Raw genomic sequence first — 17,791 nt, 5'->3', positions numbered from 1 at the left:
TGGAAACAGCTCTGAGAGTTGGTCTGTGCTTGGTCTTTCCTGGCTGGGTGCAGTCATCTTTCTGGGTCCCCCACATCAGTAGCTTCCTCCTCTCTGCAGGCACGTTGAACTTTCTGCACATGCCTTCCCATTTTTCTCCCTTGTCTGCCTGGTAAACTTCTCCTTATCATTCCATGTTCAACTCAAATGTCACCTCTTTATAAGCCCTTTCCTGGCCTCTCGGAGACTGAGCTCTTGGAAACCTCCCTTATGTAGCACTTGGTGCCTCCTTTTATCAGTGTTGCTCATTGAATGCCTGCCATCCTGTCCAGGCCGTGTGTGCCTTACTCATTTGGCTCTCCTCATCTTCAGCACAGCATTGTGTTAATAGCCCCTGAGCCCACTATTCTTTTGGTTGCTTTTTCTCACAAGCCCCTGTGTATCACTCCCAGGCAGCTCTAAGAATTGACTTCACTCCACACTAGTGGAGAATATCCCTGCAGGACCCCAGTCCCTAGAGTATTGACCACTCATAGAGGTGGGCCCACATAAGGGCATTGTCAGTAACTCCAGAACCCTCTGCTTCCAGAACTGCTCTGAGTGCAAGGAGAAGAGGGCTGCACACATCCTCTGCACCTACTGCAACCGTTGGCTGTGCAGCTCCTGCACGGAAGAGCACCGGCATGGCCCTGCGCCTGGGGGGCCGCTCTTTCCCCGGGCCCAGAAAGGAGCTCCAGGTATCACTTCTTGCTCTCCCCACTAGCTCAACATGCCCTTAAGCAGTGCTGAACCCTAAACCCCCCAGAGAATAGTTCTCTGACATTGTTCCCCTGCTGGGGGTAGGGAGTGAGGTAGTGTCTGAGCCCTTCCCAAAGGAAAGGTGTCTCCTCCAGAATCACAGTCACAGTATGAGTCACTCTAGGCTCTCCCCTTTGGGGTGGGAGTGGGCGAGTGTGGGTCAGATGGTGCAGGGAGGAATAGTTTTGGGTTATGGAAGGTAGCTGAGTTCCTTACTTTCACTTGTATTTATAAGTCATGCATCACCTCTGTTTAGTTACTTAATCAGCCTGTATCAGGGTTTGTCCATTTGTCTGTCTATCTTGAAAGTCTTTTCCCAAGGCCCATGAGCCGTGGGAGAAGTTTTACCTTTGTCATACCCACAGGAATTGGGTTTAACAATCCACGTGGTCCGTCCTAGAGCCTGGTGAGGCTGGGTAGCTGGTTTCAGCACCACCACACTGAATCCTGCTTGATGAAGAGGTTTAGGTTGAGTTTTAGAGGAGTCATTATTCTGCAGGTGATCCTGTGCTACAGTGGTAACAAACACCTTCCTGAGCCTCTGATAGGTGGTGGAATGCCTGGGACTTGATGATATGTTATTTTTGGTCAGCTGGGCAAATCCATCTGGGCTAAGCCTGCATTCCTCCTTGTACTCCTAGAAACTTGGTGGCCCAGAGAGAGGTCTCTGCTGTTTGCACCATCTGTCTTTGCACCACCAAAGCCCTGTGTCTCCCCTGTGTCCACTGAGGGCCAAGGGCTACTCAGTAGAGCTTTCTCTGTTTTGTCTGGCAGGAGTGAACAGTAGTGGTTCTGGAGACTTCGCCTTGTACTGTCCTCTACACACACAGGAAGTGCTCAAGCTGTTCTGCGAGACTTGTGATGTGCTCACATGCCATCGCTGCCTCATGGTGGAACACAAAGAACACAGGTGGGGCCGGCTGACTGCTCAGAGGGGTTGGGGAGGCCTCTGGACTCCCTTCTTGTGGGAGTGTCGGGCTTCCAGTATATCAGAATTATTTCCCTGCCTAAGCCAACCTTCAGCCCCTGGGAAGAAGAACTAAAGGGCCAAGAGCTGACAGTATCTCTGACTTTTCCTAGATGCAATCTCAGCCTCCATTGGCCTGGCTGTGACATGCACTGCGGGGATTCTTGCTTGGCTGGCATGTTCAGAATAAGAGTCAGCTCTCCTCAGCTTTTTCTCTGCCTCCTCCTCCAGGTGCAGACATCTTGAAGAAGTTCTGCAGAATCAGAGGATGCTTCTGGAAAGTGTGACTACACAGGTGGCCCATAAAAAATCTGCTCTACAGACATCTGCAAAGCAAATTGAGGACAGGTAGCACAGGCTATCCCCTTGCTAGCTTGGAAAATGCTCTGTTCCTTCACATCCTGGAAATGCCATTAAACAGATATAGACACACGTCTCAGAAGGCATATGTCCTGGCCTTAGAGGTCTCAGGGCCTGTGAAAGGGCTGCAGGTCATCACTTAGGGAATGGGACCAAACTAGGGCAGGATGATCAGAGTGAATCTGGGCCAAAGTACATGCCTTCTGAGAGTGGTCATGAAATACTCAGAGGTAGGTGCTTGAGACCAGGGCACAGGGCAGATAACTGGGGAAGAGGGTGCCACTTAGCCTAAGGGTACAACCAGTAAGTGCTAATCTGCCCTTCTTTACCCCTTCCCCATTGTTTGCTGTAGAAATCTATGAGTGATATTGAGTCATTGGCATTTTACGGAGGAAGAGGAATTACTAGGTACTGAGAGCTCATCATGTGGCAGGCACTGACTTGGGCATCATACACACATTATTTTGTTCAATTTTTACCATTCTTTGAGTCAGGGGTTACCTCCATTTTACTGTTGAGGATAGGTGATTTGTTAATCAGTGACTGAGCTAAGTTTGGAAGCTAGGTCTGTGTGACTTCAAAGCCCATGTTCTTTTGTATTTTTTACCAGCTTTACTGAGATATAATTTACATACAGTATAATTTCCCTTTTAAAATGTACAATTCAGTGGTTCATAGTGTATTCATAGCTTTGTGCAACCATTGTTACTGTCTACTTTTAGAACATTTAATCACCCCCAAAAGAAACCCCATACACATTAGCAGTCATTCCCCATTCCCCCAACACCCCCAGTTCTTGGCAGCCCCTAGTCTGCTCTGTGTTTCTGCCCGTGCTCTTGTTACTGCATGGCACTGTTTGGTGCAGCGTCCTTCTTTTTAAGACAACAGATTACATGAAATCATACTCACTTACTCTGTCCTTCCCTTATTGCTGTGTGCCCTAGTGAGCTGCTACATTGACTTGGGTGTAGCCCTGAGGTTTGTTTAGAGAAAACCAAATTTCTTTGTGCCACTGGCCCACTTGGATCAAGTAGGCTGGGTTGTACAAAGGGTGAGGTGGTGGAGGAAGGTTCTCATTTCTTTATATTTGGTGCATGCTGGGCCCTGATCTCAATGGGCATCCTCCAAGTTGTTGGCTCTTAGGTTGTTGTCTCCAGGTCCTCATAGTCCTGGAGGGAAGGGCTTACCATGCTATGTTTTATCCTGTTGACAGGATTTTTGAGGTGAAGCATCAGCACAGGAAGGTGGAAAACCAGATCAAAATGGCCAAGATGGTTTTGATGAATGAGCTGAACAAACAGGCCAACGGGCTCATAGAAGAGTTGGAGGTATATGTGGACAAATTGGTCAGGTGGATGGGTTCTGTGTACTCCCTAGGTCAGAAACCAGTTGCACATCAAACTAGTTCCAGGACTCAGAGCTGCTTGGACCAGAATTTACATGTCCAGTTTCCATAATTCTCTCCTGCTCCCTAGATTTTAAAGTGTCCAGTCTAGTTTTGGGAGGGTGGCTAATTAAGGGCTGGGAAATTAGTTCAAACTCCCATCAGTGCTATGGTTGTAAGGCAGCTGCCTTCCTGGACTATGCAACATTATAGCCTTGGAAGAGAGTTGTGTAACAACCCACTTTCTTCATCAAGTTATGTCCAAGAGATATAGACATTCATTACCTATTCCATATTTGCACTATAAAATATACCCACTCTTTCCCCCTCCCTTCCTCCATCCCTCGGCAGCTCATGGCAGCACTCTGTCTCGTTGTCCTCCTGTCAGGTGCAGTCTCATCTGATTCCGTCAGTGTCCACACTGACACACACAGACCACCAGATTTCCCAAGTAAGACTTCAGTCCAAGAATAGGACCAGGAACTCTGTCTTCTCTCTCTGTGCACAGGGCATTACTAATGAGAGGAAGCGAAAGCTGGAGCAGCAGCTACAGAGCATCATGGTCCTCAACCGTCAGTTTGAGCATGTGCAGAATTTTATCAACTGGGCTGTCTGCAGCAAAACCAGCATCCCTTTCCTCTTCAGCAAAGAGCTGGTAAGAAGAATTCTTAACCCCTCAGTCACTGCCTTTAAGTTAGTAAGTGAATGCCATTTTTACCAAACCCTGCAGTGGAATCGTTCCTCCTTCCTGTAGGCAACTCAGCTGGGAAATTCTGTAGTTATTTGTCTTAGGTCACAGATTTAGAAATTATCCTGGACACTGGGAGTGTGGTGGTCATCCCAAACAAAGTTATTTGGGTTTAAGTGGGGGGTCTAAAAGGAAAGAAGTTGAAGATAATGTTGAAGTGTTAGGCTTGGGAGGAGGGTGATACACAGGAGAAGGAGCAAAATTTTGAGAGAAGCTGGTGCAGTTTATAATTGGATGAGGAGGCAGGAGAAGGCTCTGAAGATCTAAGATTCAAGGAAATGAGCATATGGCAAAGGACCTTGAATCTAAGCTACCTGTAGGACCTCTAATAGGACATATCCAAAATCTGTTTTGATAGATGGTTCTGGAAGTCAGAAGAGATAGAGATGTGGGAGTCTCTGATATATCTGTAGTATCCCCTCGGAAAAGTCTGTGAAGGGAGAAGAGAAGAACAATCTGGAACCCAGGGAAATACCATGAGTTTCAGCAGAGAAGAGGGGAAGAGGATGAGTGCAGGAAAGTGAGAAGCAAAGATCTAAGGAGAAATAGGAATGTGTGGTACATAAAAATGAACAGTTTCAAATTTCAAGTAGTCGATGTTATCATTGCTATGTAGGTGAAAGAGGATAAATAGTGAAGAGACCTGGGATCTGGGAATTGGGAGGCCCCTGGTGACTTTATGAAAGAAATTCTAGCAAAGCAGGAAGGGTTGGTTAAAAGCTAGAATGAGGAGGGGGACCGAGGATGGAAGGTGAAGGAAAGACAGAAGTGAAAAGATGGGAAATTGAAGGTGGCTTGAGAAGGAGACAGACTTTCTTTTTGATATGGAAAACACTTGCATGCATTTGTTCGGTTGAAGTTGAAAAGAGAAGAGTTGTGTGTTGGAGTGAGCGTGCTGAGAAGGCAAAAAGATGTGGGATCTAGAGTGAGGTGGTTGACCTTAAACATAAGAAGCATTTCTTTCCTGTGAGATGGGAGTATGGGAAGGTGTCAGTATAATGTAGTTAAGTTTGGAGGTGGGAGGGATGCAAGTTTTGGGGAGCCTGCCCTTATTGATCTCTTTTGTCCTCTGTGAAGTTGAAGGTGATAATAAGAGGGCTAGGCATTGGGTAGGTGTCACTGAAGAGAGATGTAAAGATTTTCAATAGTCCTTGAGGAGAGTGGAAGAGGTAGCTGACAAGAAAGGAACTGACAAGAAAAAAGACTGAGGTTAATGATCACTGAAATAACCCCAGATAACATAGCTATGGAATGGCCAAATTACCATGAAGGTAGGCATTGGTGATGAGGAGGGAATTCGGGCACCAGTGGTGTTGTTATGCTGAAACAACACCAGTGGTGTTATTTCAGTGGCGCTGAAAATGATGGAAAGCTGAGTTGGCCCTGTGGGTTGATGGGACAGGCTTACAGAGTTCAACGAGGTTGGAGAGTGTGCTCTGAAAGAGTGTGAACTCGTTATGATCAGGCAATAGGTTACTAAAATAGGTTACTGGATTTTATAATCTCATAGGTAAAATGGTCCTAGATGATGAAAAGGATGACTGAACTGAAAAGAGAGGTGAAGCTGATTGACAGCAAAGACATCAAAGAAGTAACAGGCCAAGATGTTGATTGGGACCTCATCCATAACTAGATTGTGGCAGGATAAGAGGAACCTTTGCCAGAGTTAGGGATAGGAAATAAATGAAAGGAAGGAGAGCTCAGCTGATTAGGATGGAAGGGAGTTTTACATGAGTGTGGAAAGACAGCAATGTGGAGCTCAGAGAACGTCTGCTCTCATAGGCTTGTAACGTGAGATATGATAGAATGAATGGAGCACCCTTGCGAGGACTTCCAGGCAAGTGATTTCCTGAGAGGAATTACAAACCATTTGAGGCCTGGGAGAAATAAGAATGTGGGGGTTCCAGAACCCTCAATAAGAGGGAGGGGATCAGTGGGGAGTGGGGGTAGTTCCAGGTGGATAGGGTGGTGATGAGGCAGGAGAGGGATATTCAGGATACTAAGGTTCAAGGGAATGAGCCTATGGCGGAGGACCTGAGGTTAAAGAGCTAGGGCTTTGAGCTCTTCAACCTGTCTAAAGAATGAGGGAGAAGAAGTTGTCATTTAGGCACAAATGCCCAAACAAATGACTTTGGTGCTGTTGTCAGATTGTGTTTCAGATGCAGCGATTGCTGGAGACAAATTGTAACACAGATCCTGGTTCCCCTTGGAGTATCAGATTCACCTGGGAACCTAACTTCTGGACCAAGCAGCTGGCTTCCCTTGGTGAGCCAGGGCCTACACTGTGGGCTTTTACATAATTGCTGGGAATGAATATAGAACATCTGCTTAGCTTACTGGATAAGTCACCATATGCCCAAGAGAAAGCACTCCCTGAGACTGCCAGAGGTCACTTCAGCAAAGCTGTTGTGGGGGGTTGGGGGTCAGGGTATGGGTATAGATGAGATTGTGGACAGCTTAAATGCCAGTGGCTATGCAGGGCTTTTGTAACAGAATCAGTTGAAATCTGAGTTTCCCATTCTGCATAAATGTCCCCATTACCTTGGGTTCATTGGTGGAGAGGAGAGAAGACAGTGGCTCTGCTCTCCAGAATGTTGTGTGGCAGTGAGGTGAACCTGTGTGTCTGTGGTTATTTGAGGGTATACGTGTGTGTGGGTACAAACAGGTATCTTAGCAAATGGGGGAGAAGAGCCAGAGGAGGGAGAGGGAGGGAAAAGGAGAGAGTGGGAGAAGGAGAGAGGAAAGAGAAAAAGAGGGGAGAGAGAAAAAGGAGATGAAAGAGGGAGAGGAGAGAGAGGAAAGAGAGAAAAAAGAGAGGAAAGAGGAGAAGGAATAAGGGAGCAGAGGAGAGCAAGGAAAGTTGAAAGAGGAGAGAAAAATGAATGTTGTATACATCTTTTGGAGTTGAAATGTAAGCAGATAATTTATGATCTTGTGCATTTTTCTTTTCGGCTGTAATAATTTGGTGACATTCAGTCTTTAGGCAGAATATAGACAACTTGTAATTGTGTGTCTGTGTTGACGACCTAGTGGTAGGTTTGTTAAACTAAAGGCCAAATGTTGCCTTCATCTGGGCTATTAATCTCATTGGAAGTTTTTTGAACTTGACAGAGTGATGAATGATATTTAGGATTTTATTTTACTGCGATCTTCTTTTTGATTTAACTCAACAGAACTTTGGCGGCCCTTGCTCTGGGTCAGGTCTCATTCTGAGCGCTAAGAGACCAAAGGTGAATAAAACACCTTCTGCTCTCAAGTTGCTGAGCTTTCCCCTAAGTAAGCCTCATCAAAACAATGAGCCGAAGGGGCTTTTAGACTGAGCTAGAAATAGATACCATCTACTCATTTAGGAGGCCCCGGACCTCAGAGGACAGTGCTGGTGCCTGCTACTGAGCTGGTGGTGGAGCTTCCCCCCTCTCTTCCACCCTATTTGCCTCCCCCCCACAGCTCCCCAGGACTGTATTTGAAGATGTGCTCATTGTCTTGTGGATGACTCTTCTTTGGTACTTTCTAGCACATTCCCTCCCTAGCTCCAGTGTTAATTTTTTTTTTTGTCTCAGTCTCTGTGGAGCTATTCTGTTAAGAAAAGAATGGGTGCTTTTTGAGAGAGTCTGTAGTTTCTTTTTTTTTCTCCTTTTAAATATTTTGTTCATTTACTTTTAGATAGAGAGGAAGGGAAGGAGAAAGAGAGGGAGAGAAACATCAATACGTGGTTGCCTTTCCCGCGCTCCCTACTGGGGACCTGGCCTGCAACCCAGGCATGTGCCCTGACTGGGAATTGAATCAGCAACTCTGTGTTTCGCAGGCTGGCACTCAACCCACTGAGCCATAGCAGCCAGGGCAGTCCGTGATTTCTCTAATGGGATACAGAGGCAGGACTGAGCATGTGGTAAAAGCAGAGCTAATTTCTTGAATGGCTCATGTCCCCAAAACTGGTCCATACAGATTCAATTAATGGTCTTATTCCAGACTGAGTCAGAGATCAGGGGTTGAATTCATTGATCTCTATGCCTGGTACAGGTTTCCTGAATGATTTTCATTAGTCCTAAGAGTAGGAGATAGCAAGTAGGGAACAACTGCAGGTTACCTTTGGAAACACTCTCTATTCCGAACTTTCAGGCTGCATCACTACAGAAGGTGGACAACTGTCCCGGCCAGATACCCCTGCTTATGGAGGTTTACAGGGACCATCATCCTTCTATCAAAGCCACCAGTCCCCCGTGGCTCAGCAAGAGACTCTCAGCCACCCCTCACACAAGTTTCATTCTTCTGCACTGTGCTCCTCGTCTATGTGTTGCTCTCACTGCTCCTCAGTCTCACCCTCCCTCAAAGGCCAGGTCCCCCCACCCAGCATACACCCAGCCCACAGCTTTAGACAGCCCTCTGAGATAGTGCCTCAACAGCTGGGGTCACTGCAGTGCTCCACCCTGCTACCCAGAGAGAAGGAGCTGCCCTGCACTCCTCATCCACCAAAGCTGCTGCAGCCCTGGCTGGAAACCCAGCCCTCCGTGGAGCCGGAGAACGTATCCCAGCGACTGGGGCATCAGCTGACTTCCCAGCCGGTGTGCATCGTCCCCCCACAGGATGCTCAGCAAGGAGCCCATGCCCAGCCCACCTTACAGACACCCTCTATCCAAGTCCAGTTTGGTCACCACCAGAAGCTGAAGCTCAGCCACTTCCAGCAGCAGCCACAGCAGCAGCTGCCACCTCCGCCACCTCTGCCACCTCCACCCCAGCAGCAGCCACCCCCACCTCTACCTCCATCTCAGCATCTGGCTTCTAGTCAGCACGAGAACTCTCCCGGGCCTGCCTGTTCCCAGAACGTGGACATAATGCACCACAAGTTTGAGCTGGAGGAAATGCAGAAGGACCTGGAGCTTCTCCTTCAGGCTCAACAACCCAGCCTGCAACTGAGTCAGACCAAGTCACCTCAGCATCTTCAGCAAACCATTGTGGGGCAGATCAACTACATCGTGAGGCAGCCAGCACCCGTCCAGTCCCAGAGCCAGGAGGACACTGTGCAGGTGAGTCTCAGGGTGGCTTGGGGCACATATTCTCCCCATTGTAGGATCGCTCAGGGAAACACAGCCTTCCTAGTCACAGAGTGGCACAGGAACACGTCTCTTCACCTTAGGGTGGCCTTGAGCACAGCCCTCACATTTCGAGACTGTCCTAGGCTCACCTCTTATCTCAGGAAAGCTCCGCAGAACATAGTGCCTAGTCCCAACATAGAGCTGGGCTCAGTACTCGCAAGAGTGGCTTTGCTTAGCCCTCTTCTCCTCTGTGATGCCAGAAACCTTTACTGGAATCTTCTGGTCTGTGCTGGATTCCTGCTAGTGCCAGGGCAGAAAGGAGGTTGTCTCTCATTTTTGTAACTGCCTCACTTTCCTCCCATCCAAGTACTAACCAGGCCAGACCCTGCTCAGCTTCCGAGATCAGATGAGATTGGGTGCGTTCAGGGTGGTACGGCCACAGACTGCCTCACTTTCCTTGCTGGGAACTTAGGAAGCTCAGACAGGGGAAAGGGAGACCTTGAGAAGTGGAGGGAGGGTGTGCATTAGATGCTTATGGGCAGCTTCTTTATAACACTACACAGCTATAGACTTAAATTTTATTTTAAGTCTACTAAATTAGGTATGTTTCATATACGTGATATCATTTGCCCTATCAACAGCACTGTTAGGTAGGCATTACCATCTGTATTCCATAGATGCAGAAGTGGAAGGGAGAGAGAATGAGGGATTTGCCTTGAGACCACAGAACACTGAGTGATAGAACCAAGTCTTGGATCCAGGTCTGCCGACTCTGTAACACCACAGAGGAGGCCCTGTTCTCTCCCTGGGGGATGACGAATGCTCTTTTCTCAGCCAAAAGCCAACGGAAGGGGTACAGTTTGTACCTCTGGGATCTTTGCTGCCTTCTACATCTTCATTCTTAACTTTTGCTTTCCTTCTCCAGAGCTTCCTGTTCCACCCTCTTGCCGCTACTCTGCACTTTCCCCATGGTGCTGTCTTCTTTAAGTCTGTAATCACATTTATATCTTCAAAGCAGCTCTGTGCACTTTTACTTTTATTACAGAATATAAGGTCTCACACTTATGCTCAGTACTCACAACTTTAGAGCATGTTTCACTGTTTTCCTCTGAGGCTCCGTTTCTGTGAGGGGATATAGAATAATCCTCACGATGGCCGCGAAAGGTCTAGGGTTCACAGAGGACCCCAAGCTAAATGGAAGTCATAACCATTGTAACTACTAAGGTGAATATGACAGAGTTTGTTCAAAATTCTCTGTAGGGATTTTATCTTAAGACTGTTATTAGGATGTAGTCTTAGAAAGATTTGGATAAAAGTATCTGTCTCTCTGAAGAATTTCTAGGCAGTTCACAGTGGTGCTAATGGGGAGTGCAGGGTGGGCTTTAACCCTTGCTGCTGCTGCTGGGGCTACACTCGGCAGTGAAACCCACTGAGGTGTTATTTTCTTCTCTAGGCTACAGATGAGCCCCCAGCATCTGAAGGCCCAAAGCCAGCTCTCTCTCTTGACAAGAATACTGCTGCTAACATGCCCCAGTCGTCTGGGGCAGAAACCCCTCACAGTGTCCCCCCACTGGACAGCACCAGCCAGCACTCCTCTACAAATGTGGTGAGAAAGGTACTAACGGAGCCTGCTTTTCCTAACTACGTGGGACCCACTGCCAGCCAAGACCCCGGGGAGCTGGATGAGGAAGACTGGGCGGGGGGAGGAGTGTCGCTGTTCCATCCCTGGATGTTACACAGCCCTGACTCATGCCTTCTGTCCTAATGAGTCAGCAACATGGGTCCTTCTCACCCCCATTTCCATGCCCACATATATACTTAAAATGACATTAAGCGTCATTTAGAATGGGAAAGAGCCAATTTATTGAACACTTGCTCTGTGCCTAGAACTGTGCATGTGCTTTATAAGCATTATCTCAACCCTCCCAACAGTTCTGTGAGGTGGGCGCCCCCATTTTATAGCTAAGGAAACGGAGGTCCGAGGCTCTGTGGCTGGTAGGTGGAAGGCTGCAGTTTATTTTAAATGAGGTCCATCAGAATCCAAAGCCTGAACTTTTTCCTCTCTGCAGTGAAAACAAGGGAAGTGTTTCTTGTGACTCCACACCCCAAAGCTGGTTGGTCTTAGATTTAGAATCGGAATTTGTTGGGTGAGTGATCTGTAGGCATTGTCCCGAGCAGCTAGGTGCACTGAGATCTCTTGAAGATCAGCTACTGGAGCCCTACCTGTCCACCCATCTCCTTGCTTGCTAGAAGTGTTCATTTACTGGGTGATAACCCTAACCCACTGCTCCTCAGCTATTTTACTCTTACCCCTGCCCTTTACCCCCTACCCTTGTCATCCTCCTAGCTGGAACCTCAGTGCTGTGTCATGCCCTCCACTCAGCCCTCTCTGTGTACCTTGGCCCCATTCCTATTATCCTGTTGCCTTCTCTGGTCTGGTCCCCTCAGCCCTCCTGGTGCCTCTCACTCAGCCCTGCACCTGAAGCTCTGTCAGCTATTCTGTGCCCTTCTGGCCGGCACCCTCAGGCCTGCAGCATTGCTCTGGACTACAGCCCCAGTTCACAAGTTGCCTGTGTACCTACCCTTCACCGTGTCTCCCTAGCAGCACCAGTGCCATCCATGTCTTAGGCCCGTCTATCTCAATGGTACTTGAGAAGAGAGTTTAGAAAAGTAAGGGATGGCCAAAATGGAATCTTAACTTGGGAATCCCTGGTGACTCTTGAAGTCTGCATAGGTCTCTGGTATTAGTGGTTTCTGTTTATGCCTGTCCTGCTCTACCTGTCAAAATGCTTTGGAGTAGAGGCTGCAGAAATGCTGTAAATAGGGCCCTGTGGCTCTTAGGGTAAAGGTTTAATGTCAGGCTCTTAAATTCTTATACTTAGGCCAACTGCCTATCTATCCAAACACTTATTCACTCAATATATATATATTATATATATAATAAATATATATATATATTAATCCCCTAGAATGTGCTAACATTTTTGCTAAGTGTCAGGCATACATGGGTCAATTGTCTCATGGTGGAGCTTAAGTCTAGAGGGAGAGATAGTTAAGTGGCAACAATAAAGGATGACAAAGTGCTGTGATAGTCACTGAGGGGCAGAGAAAGGACACCTAACCCTGGGCAAAGGGACCATTCAGAGAAGATTCCCAGAGGACATGATTTTGAGATGAGATTTGAAGAAGTTAGGCTAGTGGAAGGGGTGGGAGTAGGGGACTAGAGTATGCAGTCAAAGGGAATGGTGAGTAGGAAGCTCCAGAAGCGAGAGACAGCCTCAGGCACTTAGGGGCTTCAGATAAGTTGGCTTGGTGGGAACATGAGGTGTGCTGGGGAATGGGAGTGAAGCCAGAGAGGCTGGAAGGCCTATGCATCCAGTCTTGTGGGTTGCGAAGAGTGAATGAAGAATTTCTAGCAAGGAGGGACCTGGTTTGAATTAAATTTTAGAAAAGTCACTTTAACTGCAGTAAAAGAGACCAAAATAGTACAGAGGAGAAATAGGAGAGGTTGAATGAAATCACTAATGATGGGACTAAAGAGGAAGCAAGGACTTTGAAAGATCAGTTACAGGAGCTTTGGACTCAGTCTGATCGGCAATGGGAAGTGAGGGAAAGAAAGTCTTTTGGCTTAACACCCAGGTCTGTTTTGGCCCCCTGGTTTGCCATTCGCTGAGATGTGAGCATGGGAGGAAAGCATGTTTGGAAGGAGAAACAAGTTTTGAATTGCTGGTGTTCTTCTGTGGAAGCTGCATTAGAAGATGACCAAAAGGCAGCTGGCTATAGATGTCAGTAGTTCAGAAGGAAGCACAGGATTTGCCAGTGTTCAAGTGGTAGTGGAAGCCATGTAGAAAATGTCACTGCTTGTTTCATGAGTCTCAGTTCTGTACCTAAACGCAGGATAGAGGAAGGAAAGGAGGTGAGCCAGGCGCAAGCGTGGAGTTGTGCTGAGGGGCGATGGCCCATAGGGCTGTCTGAGCAGTAAGGCGATGCTGCCCTCCTGTGTGGCTGAAGGTTGGTGGGGGGGTTAGTGAAGGTCCTAGGAACTCTTAACTTCTCATCTTCAGCTGCCCTGCCCCTTATTAACTGGGCTCATGCAGAGGTTGAGAGGCCAGAGGGACTGGAATTTTTCACATGGTTTATAGGTTTCTTTATGGCTTGGACTCCCCGAAAAAGGGACCTCAAGATTGTCATCCTGGCCCAGAGGAACCTTTGAGTCTACTTAACTGAGAGAGCACTAATTATACATAAAGTTTCTTAAATGAGGAAAAGGACTTTCTTTTTTAGGGCATTCATTGCTTTAAGCCTACAATTCGGGAGGGTGGAGGGTATAAAGCTTGAGGACACCAAATAAAATTTTGAGCACCTTATCAATGAATGGTAATACTCTGTATAGCATTTTCTACTTTTTCCATAGATGGTTTCACGAATTATTCCATTTTATCTATTTGTTTATCCTAGAAATACTACGAGGAAGCCACTTTCTTGCTCCCCTTTGAAAGTTGTGGAAACTGAGACACAGAGAGGTTAAGTGACCATCTAAGAGTTACATAGTTGGTTATTGGCAACATTAGGACCTGAGCCCAGGCTCCTGACTCAACCATGTGTTCAGTGACTAGGTTAAATGACCTCTCTTTGTGCACTGCAGTGGGAGAGATGGGACTCCGTTTGGCCTCTCGTGTCCTGGATTTTCCTGTCCTCACAATCTTTGAAGTAGGCTGAGGCCTTACTAGGGAGAGGTCTCAGGAGCCAGCCTAGTTTGGTCTCAGTTTTCTTTATCCGGTACAGGTTTTGTTTGGCCTCCAGCGCGCCCCTCAGTCTGTACTGGCCTGAGTGCCAGGGAAGTCAGAGTCTCTCTGAAGGTCACAGGCCGCAGGAACCTATGGTACTGGGCAGCTCTCTGTGTGTTCCACAGGGACCTGCTTGTGCTCTGAGCCGCTCACTGACTTTACACCACCACAAGGATGGTTTTGGTTAGAGCAGAGCAGCTGTATACAGGTACCTAGGACTTGGGACTCAATGAGCTGATTGATGTGAAAGCAGATTGCTGCCGAAAATGAGATGTGAAAGTTCTAGAATGGATTTTCCAGTGGCACAAGCTCTGCAGTCTTAGGAGCATTTTGTCCTGCCACGTTCCCTGAATCACCATGACGTTTCTGGGTGAACACTGACATTTGTCTGATACTAGCTGTTGCCTAAGCTTCCTAGTCTTGGTATAGCCACTCTGAAGAAAAAACATGGTTCCAGCTCTACAACAGAACCCTCTTACCTCTCAAGTGAAACTGGAAGACATTTTGATGGCTTCATTTTATACTTCTGAACTAGTCAACTGCTGGAAAATATATACACCTCTTTATGAAAAGCTCTTATGGAGTCAAGGCTGAAGGCATCACAGAGAGCCTTATCTGACACCCAGTTCACCTGCAAAAGGGATCTCTCTTCTGTTCACGATATGGCCCCAGATCTTTAACAGAGGACTTTGAGGCCACCAGGATGCTGTTCACGGCTTGAGAGGAGCCTGGGATGTATCTTCAGTGTTACTGAAGAAGTAGGCATTCCTGTGGTCCAGATTATTAAGAGTGATGCAGAAGAGTGAAGGAGTATGATTCATACAAATAGCATTTATTACCATTATTAAAACACTTTGATGTCTGAGCTCTAAATTTTATTCTTACAACTCAGTGAGATTCACATCAACCTGTGGAAGAAGAAGTTAAAACCCAGAGACAGGAAATGACTTGCTTAAACTCATACTCTAAACCCTGGCAGAAGTGAGGACACACTAGGCATCCTGCCTTCATAGTCCCCAAATCCACTACCACGGATCAGATCATAGGTTCTCAACCTCGACCATGATCTCACCTCATAGCCTAACCCTGAGAGCAACTGTTGCTCAGAATTTTCCTGAACAAAGAGCCTCGTGAGGCCTTCTTAGGGCACAGCCTGTGTTAGCATGTGTAGAACTACACAGAGATCCACTGTGCTACTCAGGAATCAAGTCACACACTCCCCAGGACTGGTTCCCTGAATATATTTCTGCTTAGGAAGCCTGTCTCTGTACTCTAGCCTGGTTAAATTCACAGACCAAATTCAAGCTCTTTGTTTGGGTCTCCCAGTCCATGAGAAAACAGGTCCTCCTTGTGTATAGGTCTTAAATTTCCTCACCCTGACCTGGCCAAAGAGCTGCTGGCCTATTTCTCCCGAGTCGCCAAGGCTTGAAGCCCTCCAAGTGTTTTGAGGGTTCCACTCCTTCTGGCTTTCACTTTAAACTTACTGCAGTCCATTTATTCCTTTTCTCTTTCTTCCATTTCAGACTTTGGGGTCCTCTTTGCCCTTTCTGTCTTTCTGGGATCATCAGGGCACTGGGTGCTCTTTATTTCTCTCATTTGACTCTGGTCAGTTAGCATAAGTCTGCATATTTACAGTCACAGCAGCAGCCCTAATTCGTACAAGAGCTTAGCCCTCACTGTCAACAAGAGCAACGACTTCACTATTAAAAACTAGCTTGTGAAACCACTTGCTGAAACATTAGTTCCCTCCTCAGCTATCTGATTCACCTGTTTCAAGATATACGATACTTATAGTAAACCAGTCTGCCTACTCTGAAGCTGTTGACACACTTAAATATTCCCAGGATTTAATTCACAAGTCTATTTACCTCTATCCTGTCTCCTTCTGTTTCCTTCAGCCAGAGTGAAGGCTTTCAATGTGTTTCCAAGACACAACTGCCAAGTCATTGGTCCCTTCTCCTACTGCACACTTACACGATGTGGTTAGCCTTTGACAATTTCAACTACTGGAATAAACACCTGACATCAGAAGTGATCAGTCAAAACTTCGGAGCAGCAGCAAAAACAGATGTCACAAACTTCATGCATTATATGCTGTGTGAGAGCACAAGCCTGCACTCAGGTGTCTAGTCAGCATTGTCGACCTGAAAAGCTTAGTTGTATGATTTTCTTTGGAAATTTTTCATCTTCTTACATTACAGCAGAGCAGATTAGAAGCAGGGAGTCAGGACTTCTATAATGGCAGCTAACAAACAACAAGGGAGAAGGCAGGAAACTTTACCTGGAAAGTGACAGGTTGTGAGAACTGAGAGGAAAAGCTAAGCCCTACATTCTTAGGAGTTCCCTAAAGCACCACTGACCTACAGCCCACCTCAGTGTAGAAGTTCATCAGAGTTCCTTTGCATCACTGAAGAAATGGCCTCATTAGTCTCTGTGTACTGTGTTTAGTAAGCCTGTTAGTGTGTAAATTGTTTCAGAAGTGCTCCCTTTCAAAATAACATTTTAAAGGTACGTTTCAGATATCTGAAAAGTGAATTTCTGTGGAACATTACCCTATCTGCATTACTTTATCCCCAGCACCATTATCTTGCTGTAAGAACCTGAAATTGATATTAAACGCAGGGCATGTGTGCAATGAGTGTCTGTTTATTGACTTCTCAATTCCCCCTTACTTGGGCACTGGCTTTCTAGCTAATGGCACAAAATCAAGACCAGCCAGCAAATTTTTAAGGCCAGGCTCAGATTCCTAGTCTTGGGCCTACACAGGCTTGGGAATATGGGTAATTACTCTGTGTCTCAATTTCCCTTCTTGATAAAATGAAAGAACAATGATTTCTCTGATATTTGACATCACCATGTGGCTATAATTATAATAATAATGGTTAACAGATTGAACTCCAGAAAAAGATCTGGGTGGTGAGGTTGGGGAGAGGACACAGAGCACGGGTGGAGCAGGAGACAGGTTAGATGGGTGAAGACTGCATGGGTGACAGGCAGAGGAGGGTGAAGGTCAGACAGTTCAGGGAAGTGGCAGGCCAGCAAGTCGTGGAGGCAGGTGGTCTCCAGACAGGCAGATCACGTGCATTCTAGATGAGGCGAGTCAGAGCAGTCCCAGGTCCAGCAGGTGCAAACAGAGATGAGGAGACAAAGAGATAAGGGACAAGAGGAACACCAGGACGGGGATAGGAACATACAGTTTAGGAGGAGAGAAAGTAAGGGGCAGTGAGGGTTTGCCAGGTCGGCGAGGTAGGGAGGGGCTCTTCAGGCTCAGGGCTGTCTCCCCTCTCACCCCAAAGGCAACCTGAGTGGATTAGCAGAGTGAATATTTTTGGCATGTTGACTTCTTTTCCTCCCTGAACTACAAAGTGGTTATTTTCACTCAAAAATCTCAAATACACATTTTTCCCAGTGAAATCTGAAGGTTTTGTATGTAAAGATGAGATCAGGGTATCCATTATGAACCTGCCAGCTTGGACATGTCGGCGATTGCTCCACAGACTTTTACGGCTGGCCACAGACTTCCACTGCTTCTCATCTGACCTCTCAATGACCCTGGGTGCTAGAGAGGGCAGGTGGCATCATCACCGCTGACAGATGAACTCCTCCTGTGTGTGAGGCACCCAGTGTCAGGAGTGGCTGTGTTCCCAAGCTCTTTCCCAACCCTAGTGTGCGCTTCAGACGCCCTTTCCTTCCTTGCAGGCCCTAGAGACTCAGCCTGCTTTCCTGACTCTGAAA

At 47.0% G+C, this 17,791-nt stretch overlaps 1 protein-coding gene across 1 annotated transcript in view; it reads left to right on the top strand.

The window, feature by feature from the left end:
• TRIM66 (tripartite motif containing 66) overlaps window positions 1-17,791 on the top strand; it is a 56,851-nt gene that overhangs the window by 24,768 nt on the left and 14,292 nt on the right. Inside the window, exons 6-13 of the mRNA XM_053673157.1 lie at window positions 569-716; window positions 1,552-1,687; window positions 1,976-2,092; window positions 3,318-3,432; window positions 3,997-4,143; window positions 6,384-6,501; window positions 8,356-9,260; window positions 10,723-10,884. Of these exons, the coding sequence (XP_053529132.1) occupies window positions 569-716; window positions 1,552-1,687; window positions 1,976-2,092; window positions 3,318-3,432; window positions 3,997-4,143; window positions 6,384-6,501; window positions 8,356-9,260; window positions 10,723-10,884 (1,848 nt within the window). The remainder of the gene's footprint in view (window positions 1-568; window positions 717-1,551; window positions 1,688-1,975; window positions 2,093-3,317; window positions 3,433-3,996; window positions 4,144-6,383; window positions 6,502-8,355; window positions 9,261-10,722; window positions 10,885-17,791) is intronic.

The sequence above is a fragment of the Artibeus jamaicensis genome, unplaced genomic scaffold, assembly GCF_021234435.1.
Source record: "Artibeus jamaicensis isolate MK-2021 breed Jamaican fruit bat unplaced genomic scaffold, CSHL_Jam_final contig_797, whole genome shotgun sequence".
In the NCBI taxonomy this organism is placed as follows: domain Eukaryota; kingdom Metazoa; phylum Chordata; class Mammalia; order Chiroptera; family Phyllostomidae; genus Artibeus; species Artibeus jamaicensis.
This window is presented reverse-complemented; position numbering and strand designations above follow the sequence as displayed.